General features: G+C 45.4%; 1 protein-coding gene across 1 annotated transcript in view; it reads left to right on the top strand.

Annotated features, from left to right (window-relative positions):
• Window positions 1–8,590, top strand: part of FBXO32 (F-box protein 32) — a gene marked incomplete at its 5' end in the record, with an annotated part of 35,462 nt that extends 26,872 nt beyond the window's left edge. Inside the window, 3 exons of the mRNA XM_005885185.2 lie at window positions 1,204–1,386; window positions 2,740–2,883; window positions 3,310–8,590. Of these exons, the coding sequence (XP_005885247.1) occupies window positions 1,204–1,386; window positions 2,740–2,883; window positions 3,310–3,399 (417 nt within the window). The remainder of the gene's footprint in view (window positions 1–1,203; window positions 1,387–2,739; window positions 2,884–3,309) is intronic.
• Between the last annotated feature and the right edge of the window lie 754 nt (window positions 8,591–9,344).

The raw sequence follows: 9,344 nt of genomic DNA on the forward strand, positions 1-9,344 counted from the left end.
CCCATAGTAAGCCCTCAAAAGGTGTTGCTTGTGCTGGGCTAGTCAGCAAAGAATACTAAGTTAGACCCTGGCTTCAGGGATGGGGGTCTGGGTGGGTTAACACTAACTCATCCAATTTAAGCAACAAAGGGCTTAAATAAACGTTCAGGAATATAGTTGAGAAGCTCGTGATCAATTACCAAGGCATTATCCACAAACAGTGTTCAAAATGTTCCGTGGGGCCCTAGGTCTGAATAGAGATGCCTCCATGGCTGGTGGTGGCATTTAGGCTACCAGGGTTCTGGGTGCCATTTTCACAGTGCGAGTACATGTGTGTACACACGCAAGCACACATGCACACACACACACACACATACAGACACCAACCAGTGCAGGGTCATTTTGCTGCTGTTGTTGACCTATTTAATGATTCGGGTGTCATTCATTCCACAAATATTTATTGAGTGCCGACTATATGCTAGGCGCTCTTCTAGGCATTGGGGGCACGGCAAAGAAAAAAGGATCAAACGTCCTTCCTCCTTGGACTTACATTCTAACAGCAACGTGGTATCCCGGCTTCCTTTTGTAAAAGGCTGCATTATAAAACCAGAGGGGGCCTGCAGCCAGAAGCACCTGAGAGAGAGCCTAGGGGTTCTGGGGAGATGCGAAGAATAAGGCCTGAGGGAGTTGCAAGAGCCAGAAAGGCCTTTCGGAGGAAGCGTACCATTTGGATGGGCAGAGAGGGAGGGCAGGGGGGGGCGGAGGCCTCGTGGGCAGCGTGTTTGGGTGCTGGTGAGCAAACCTGCTTGGGGGGTCAGTGGTCACCAGGGGCCAGTGAGGTAGGAGGCTGGGGCGGCGGGCAGGGGGTACTCTGTCCAGGACAGTGAGCTCTCACAGAAGGTAGCGAATCTCCTAATTGAGTGAACTGACTAAAGCAGGAGAAGCCAACGTGTGCTGCTGGGGAAATCTTGAGTCAACGCATGAGGCTTTGTGAAGCAGGAAAATCTCCTGGCACCATTCAGCTCCAGCCGGTCCAGGCTCTTCTCTGTGGTCTCAGCCATGGGCCTGTGTCTGTGCTTAGGGCAGGGAGAATTGCTGCTTTGATGTCTGATCAATAAACCAGCTTGAAGATGGAGGGTGAGGGGACAGCTGCATCCTTGGGGGCTGTGGCCTGGTGACCTGCTGCTCTCCGCCCCAAGACTTAACATCACCTTCTCCCCGCAGCCTGCCTTCAAAGGCCTCACCTTCACCGACCTGCCTTTGTGCCTGCAACTGAACATCATGCAGAGGCTGAGCGACGGGCGCGACCTGGTCAGCCTGGGCCAGGTGGGCCCCAACCTGCACGTGCTCAGCGAGGACCGGCTGCTGTGGAAGAGGCTCTGCCTGTACCACTTCTCCGAGCGGCAGGTCGGTGCGGCCCGCGGACACTCCTTCCTTCCCCCCCCTCCTCTGTCCCCACCCTCAAGCTTCCTTGGCGTCTTCTCAAGCTTGAAGTGTGGGTACCCACCCTCCAGGGCTTCCTGGTTTGACTGGAAAACAACAGTTCGAGGACTTTCTAAATTGTGTGTGTGAGATTTTGGTATTTTTTAGGTGGTTTTGATGGGGGGGAAAACACACCTTCATAACCATCCACATTTTACAACTTTCTAAAAAAACAAAATTCACAAATTGACCCCAGTCCTTCTTTTCTATAACAAAGTAACTTATACTTTTATGATATATTACAGCTAAAGTAGCTTTATAGGTATTATTTCATTTTATATTAATGACCCCAGGAAGGGTGGGTATCATGATGCCCACTTTAAACAGATGAGGAGATTTGGGCCACAAATGGCTAAGTAACATCAAAATTAGTGAGGGGTTCTCTAGTTGAAGAAACTGGCCTTGAATTTGAATTTGGGCCTCTTGACGCCAACTCTAGGCTCTTCCCCCGCCTCATGCTGCCTCAGTCTTGTTTTCCAACTTCTTTATATAGAAGTGTGAGGTCAACTAGTTCTGCTCATGAAGCCTGTAATATTTAGATATAAAATAGAGCCACTGTGCCAGGCAGTCACTGCATCTCCCTGGAAATGATCACTCAAGCTAGAGCAAAGAAAAGATTGACATTGTTCATTGAGATCACCTAAACTTTAATTTTTTTTAATTTATTGATTTTGAGAGAGAGAGAGAGAAACATTGATTTATTGTTTCACCTACTTATGCACTCATTGGTTGTTCCTTTTATGTGCCCTGACCAGAGATCAAACCCACAACCAACATTGGCATATTTGGACGATGCTCTAACCAACTGAGCTACCTGGCCAGTACTAGCCAAATGCAGTTTAGTGGAGGTCACTAGAAAGATGTCACCAAGCACGTGTTTCCTTTAAAGACTGATTAAAAGCTGTTTATCAGAAGCTTCTTCTTTCTATCTTGGCTATTTCCCCTTAGCTATTATAGGATAGAGATGAAAAAGGAGGGAAGCGGTGGGAGCAGAACTTTCAGAACCAGAAAACCACAAGCTCTCTCCTTGCTGAACTCTCGGCCAAGTTGAGAACCGCTGCACTAGAAAGATGTCACCAACCACCTGTTTCCTTTAAAGACTGGTTAAAAGCTGTTTATCAGAAGCTTCTTCTTTCTATCTTGGCTATTTCCCCCTAGCTATTATAGGGTAGAGATGAAAAAGGAGGGAAGCGGGTGGGAGCAGAACTTTCAGAACCAGAAAACCACAAGCTCTCTCCTTGCTGAACTCTCCTGCAATGACTTTTATTTGATATTTAGATCCGCAAGCGATTGATTCTGTCGGACAAAGGACAGCTGGATTGGAAGAAGATGTATTTTAAACTTGTGCGATGCTACCCACGGAAAGAGCAGTATGGAGACACCCTACAGCTTTGCAAACACTGTCACATTCTTTCCTGGAAGGTATGTTCCTCGGAGGTGGCAGCCACAGACCCCTTGCCCAGCCCCTAAGAGCCAATAGTACCAGCCATTACGACGCCAACTCCTTTCCTAATTGCAACCTCCAGCTGAAGGTGAAGATAAAACCAGTTCTGTCCCTGGGGGGAAAAAACTTTCAAAGACCATAATTTCCTTAAAACCCCCCCCTTTAGGTTTATTTTTTTCTGCAACCCACCCACCCCCAAATTCTCCCATCTCTGTGCACAAGTGCACATGCTCACGCTCACGTGTGTGTGCGCGCACACACACACACACACCTCTTTAGTTTTTGCAGAATTTATGGCATTCTTGGCAGAAGGATGTTGTTTTGAGTTGGGCAATGCCTTATGGTGCTCCAAGCCAACGAGATGCTTCTGAGAACTCAAACCTGACCTTGATGTTCCTTTGCAGGGCACCGACCACCCGTGCACAGCCAATAACCCCGAGAGCTGCTCCGTTTCACTCTCTCCCCAGGACTTTATCAACTTGTTCAAGTTCTGAATCACAGCCCATGACAACACTTCCGAAGGGCTCCCTGCTGATTGGATGTTGGGAATACAGAGTTTGGACACTTCATTTGTAAATAGTGTACATTTTAAACATTGGCTCGAAGCTTCTGAGATAAGTCATGGAGAGGACACTGGAGGGGAGAAATGCAGTTGCTGGCTGGGAACTTAAGAATATGGACTTCTCATTAGAATTGGTATGGAAAAGCAGAAATACTGTAAATAAACTTTATTTTCCCTAACGATTTGCCAGCAAGATGCTAAGGGCAGGAGTTCCGTGTCATGGGTGAAAGTGGAATTCTCTTGATGGTCACGGGAACTCCTGTATATAGAGTTCCTCAGAGATGCGGAAGAAGAGGGCAAAACTCGAATACAGGATAGAACACGCTTTGTTTACAATGTGAAAATGTGTTTTAAAAAGAAAAAAAGAAAGAAGAAAAACTGCAGATGAGAAATCCCTGGGCTTTTGGTTTTGATTTTGGGTTAGCTTTGAAAAGGCAACGGAAGTACCACCCATCTTCCCCCCCCACGGGCACACACAGGGCCTTACCTTATGAAGATATCACACAATAGTCTACCTCGGAAAGCATACAGCGATCTCTCTGACACAGTGCGTCGTCCAGTAGGCAGTGTCTGTGCGTCTCGTTTTCTCATCAGATAAAAAGTGATTGAAAATGGAGGGGGTCTTGGAGGCAGTCCTCATTAGGCTCCTTGGGAGGTGAAGGGGGCAGTCTTCAGAGTTGCCTCTCTACGAGAACAACCTCAAAACATGCAGGCCTTTTATCCTTTCGTGTCATAGCTCATTCAGGGCAACAGAAGGCCAATTAAAAACCATCCCAGAGGATGTCCGATCACAGAAAAGATAGAATTAGTCGCCCCCTGCTGTGAAGGCTTTCTTATTCCTGTTTAATTTCTTGGCATGTCTGCTTCCTGGGGCATCTTCTCGGATAAGCGTCAGCGTATCTCTGTGGACTGGTCGGAGCCAGAGTGCTGATAAAGGCCTGTGAAGCAGGTTTGACATGTCAGTGGAACCCTTCCTCTCGATGGGTGATGAGCTGAGGAGCTTTCTTTTCGTTACGCCCTGCACGAGGGCTTCTTGCAGGATGATAACATAAAGCCTGGCGTTCCCGCCAAATAGGGAACAGAGGTGCTTAGAGTTCATCCTAAACATGCTTTGTACCCCAGGGGATCTTGCTTGGCCAATACCAGTAGGTAACTACGTGGGAGAAAAATCTCAGGATGTAATGAGTTCGTTATCAAATATTCCTGGGAGAGGGTGGGGAGTGTTTTTGTTTTTTACTTTTTATAGAACTTTGCTTTTCTACAATAATGTACATATTTTTGCCATTGTATTTGCTTTGCCTTTTTTTTTTCTTGTAAATAAAGTTGCCACCCTGCATGTGCTTGGAAAATAAGTGCAGCAAAATAGGAACTTGGTTCACATCCACTCTGAGAGTCAGTGAATCCTTAGGGATTGAACTTGGGGTGACCTGAAGAGGGGAAAGATGGGTAGGCATGTACAGAAACAAGCCCAGGGACCAGCTAGTGATGCGGGGCCGTCGCATGCCCTTCCCTCAACACGCAACGCAAGTACCAACATTTGGAAGAGAAGCCAGTTGTTAGTCGATGCTCCTCACTTTGCAATGTTTGTGCCCACACCAGGGTTTCTCGGTAATTTTTTCATGATCACCTTCCAAGAAGAAAAAATTAAATTGAATTTAAATTCTCCCTAATGAGAAAAATTAAATATTAAACAAAATCTTATTGGGTGATATTGAGCTTTGGGGTGCCACAAACCATTGTAATACTGAGAGGTGTTTGCTCTCCTCTCTCCGCCGAGTCAAGGTCACACTGAGAATGCAGGGTCTACACTGAGGAATTAAAAAGCTTCCATAATTCAGACAGCTTTTCTCAAATGTCTCAGCTTTCTTAAAGATGTGGGGTGAGAGCTTTGGAACCTTTGACTGTTTATAATTTTAGGGTTAGGTGTTCGTGGCCTTCCACATCTTCCCACCAACTCGTGACCTCTGACCCTTCATGTTGATCAAGGAGGTGGCAGCTCTTGGGCACCTTCAGGTTTACAGTCTCAGAAATGTCACCTGCTCTGGACTCTCAGCACAAAGCTGGCGAAGCAGCCTCGGTGGGACTGTCCGCAATGCTCATGCTTGCTCAAGGCAAGGCGCGTGGGTGCAAGGCAACCCCTACCACAAGTGACAGGGTTATGGTTTTCTGAGATGTTTGCCTAGATGGTGTCTCTGGGCTCTCCCATCTCCTCTGGTGTCACTGGAGGTGGTGTGTGACAGTCAAGAGGAATTTTTAAGGAAGAAAAGAGAAAGCGACATCTGGTTCTCTTTCAGGGGAAGAGGAGACTAAGAAGGAAATGGCAGGTGCAGAGGGAGAGGGAAAGGAATAGAAGTGGCATCTCTTGGAAGCTGTGGTTTGTGTGAGGGCAATGGGGACGCGCATGGCTGTCACAGAGCATCTGTGTTGGTAGCAGTGCAGCGTGGTCAGAGCCTCCCCTGTAAGTAAAGTGAGGTAGGAGAACATTCGTGTTCCCTGGGCACTAATCATCTACAGAATGTCTAGGCAAACCCTCCTAGGACAACCCCACCTAAAAAACAAAAACAAGGAATTCCTGTCTCAGAACTGCTGGTCTAAAAGCCAGAAGGGACATGCCAATGGAAATTGCTGGAAGAGATAGACTACTCTGCTCTCTTTGCTGTACACCCCAATCTTGTGGAGTAACATTTGAGATTGATGGCAAATATGAAGTAATTTGGACTTCCAGAAAAGGAAGGAGTTTTGTACAGAGGAGTGTGAGCAAATCCACAGGCATGTTATCATTTGGTCCAACTCAAAGGTCGATGAGCAAGAGCCTAGAGCTTCTTGAGACTGGAGAACAGCATTTGAGGAGAGGAGAATATGCGAAGCTTAGGCGTGTTCACTTTATAACGAGATCCAGAAAAAAGTGTAATGACATCTTAAACTAGACTGGTTATTACTCAACGCTGTTACTTCGAGCAGATGGACCAGTCGCGTGGGAGGGCCAGAGGCAGAAATTTCAAGGTGTCAGTTGTGCGGTGACATTTGTTTCATGATGATCAATTTTATATTGAAGTGGCTCAGAGCAGATATTTTAGATGAGCTGGGTTTATACTGCAAAACTCAACACAAGTGCGGACTTTGCTTGGCGGTGGTGAGGTAAGACAACGAGTGTGTATTGCATTATTGCCACAGCTGTCATCTTTGTAGATTAAAAACTTTTTCACGACAAGCTTGCTGTTACCACAGGCTCCTTGTTCCCGTTGTTTTTGTGGGCGAAGAGAAAGAGTTTGGAATTTCATTTGTCTGAGCAAGGGGTATGATATACAAGGTCAATCATTTCAAGACATGTTCAACGGTATATCATCCTTAGTGTTCAATACAGAGTTTATCAAAATAGGCACCTGAGTTTATATTTTCCTGCCAGGTTGTAGGGTGAAAAATGTCTTGCTATGCAAATACTCTATTTTATGTGTGATTTTTTTTAACTGTAATTTTATGTGTGAATTTTTTTCTAACGAAACTATATCATCAGTTTCTATGTCGACATCTGTTGTTTTGTGTGTGTTTTTAATCTGTTTCCAACTCCCTGAGTCTGTGAACCATCCCTCTGACTGGATGCTGGCCTAAAATCCTATTAGTGTTTAAACAGACCTCAGAGATAGATACCTTGAACCTCTAGGCAAATGCAGACCCGTGACTCTTTGATATATCTTGGGCCCTTGAAGTCTTCAACAAACAAGATTGTAATCCCTCTAAATTTGTTTTCTGTAGATGCTTTCTTCTCTGTTTTGTTAAGGAAAGTAAACCCCCCATGGTTTTCCAAGGGAAAGAAAGTCTTACCCCAGACTTTAGTGCTGGAAGGGAGGTTAGAGATGTTGAAGTCTGGTCCTCCCTGTGCCTCAGCCCCCCTGGTACTCAGTGGTAGACCTGACCATAAACCTGGGATGTTCTGAGGCCTTGACTTTGTGCCCCCTGCCCCCACACCTTTCTGTGTGGCTGGAGACACATGAAACCAACATGATTCTTCTCAAGACCTTCACTGAGGAAGGCAAGCATGAGGGTCCAGTGTTAGGCATCTGGCCGTCAATTTTCCAAACATTTTAAGTCCCTGGTTCTTCCTGGAGAAATCCAGGAGCCACTTAAAATTTTTACAGACGTCTAACTCTGTGCGAGCACAGCATTCTAGTGAGTGCAACCTGCTGGCCACAAAGTAAGCAGCGTGTTTTGACAAATTCATTTTCCCTGGGTTCTTACATTTTAATTATAAAAGTGGCCCTTAAGACAGATAATAGCTGAGCATTTGGCTTGCCTTCTAGAACCTGAAGTTCTGATGATTACCAAGCAGGCATTTCCTCTCTCCTTAAACTGAGAGGTACATTTAATCCACCCCCTCCACCTCCCTGTCCTCTGGTACCTGCTGTGGAGCCCAGCCCGTGAGCCTCTATCCCCGTGGAAGTTTGCTCTCTGCTAAACCTCATCTCTACTAAGCAAGGGGGGGATTATTCCATGAGACAACAAGGAGCAAGGAACCACGATATTCAAGTCTCTGTCTGCTGGACATTTTTCAAAGTGTCCTTGAACTCAACTCAGCGAACAAAACTTCCTGAAAAACCTCTCAAAACTTAGGCCCTGCTCCATTTGGCCAAAAATGGATGGCTGCTCCAAAACTCTGAACTTCTTGAAACTCCATCTGCTACAACATTACTCCTGGAGTTTGAATGTGACTTTTTCTGTCTTCGAGTATAGAAATGTTTGTTTAATTAACGATACACAAGTCTGTTAAGCAGAAGGCTCCAAGCGGTGTTCTACCCTTGAGCACTCTTGGCGCCATTTTGATTCTACCAAGTGCCAATCACCCTGGCTCAAGGGGGTATATTCAAGTCCATGTCCTAAGCTTAGACGCTTTTCTTTTTAATGACAAATAGTACAGGGGGTTGAACATTGTAACTGAAAGTATAAGGTTAGATCAATTACATGCAAAGATGTTCATTTAATATTGTGTGAGCTGAGTCCATCTGTATAAATTATTTGCACACTTTTCTTGCATGATGAACTGACATTTTTATAGTTTGTACCAGACGGTGGCATATTTTTGTAAAACTTTTTGACACTGAATTGCAATAAATGTTTTTCCAACAATACACACTGGTGCATTTTTGGTGTATATCAATTCCAGTTGGCTTTTTATCATACTGAGTGTGTTTATCTTTTGCCTCACTGTGCTTATATGCCTTCTCCCAGAAACTTCTCATTGTTGTAAAATTTCTAGGAATACATAAAAAAAGAAGCTTGCTGCTGGGTACCAACCTGAGTCAGTAATACAGCATTATGCTTACATGAGATATTTCTATATTTGCTGTTTGTATAGTACAAAGATTAGGGAATAATGAACTTTCAAGTCGATATCAATGTACTCACCAACATTTAATGAATAACTACTATATGCTAGACTCTGCAAGGCACTAGGAATAGGAAGATGAACAAGACTCACATGGTCCCTGCCTTAATGGAATTTAGGTTCTAGTGAGAAAGACAATAAAAACAAATAGGAAAAAATAAAATTTGTGATAAGTGCTATGAAGGGAATAAAGAAGGGCTGAGACCTGAAAGGGGAGAAGGACTTGGCCCTAGAAGAATAAGGGCATGAGCATTCCAGGAAGAGAAAATGGCTTGTGCGAGGTGCAGATTATGGCCCTGCCAGACAAAGACCACACTTACCCCCGTCTCAATCTCCTCAACTCCAAGATGATGATAATCTTTTATTTCTTACTAGAGGCCCGGTGCACAAAAATTTGTGCACTCGGGGGTCCCTCAGCCCAGCCTGTGCCCTCTCGCAGTCTGGGACCCCTGGGGGATAACGCCCCCCGATCGTGGGCTCCGCCCCTGCCCGGGACT

This window comes from Myotis brandtii, unplaced genomic scaffold, assembly GCF_000412655.1.
Source record: "Myotis brandtii unplaced genomic scaffold, ASM41265v1 scaffold896, whole genome shotgun sequence".
Classification (NCBI taxonomy): Eukaryota; Metazoa; Chordata; class Mammalia; order Chiroptera; family Vespertilionidae; genus Myotis; species Myotis brandtii.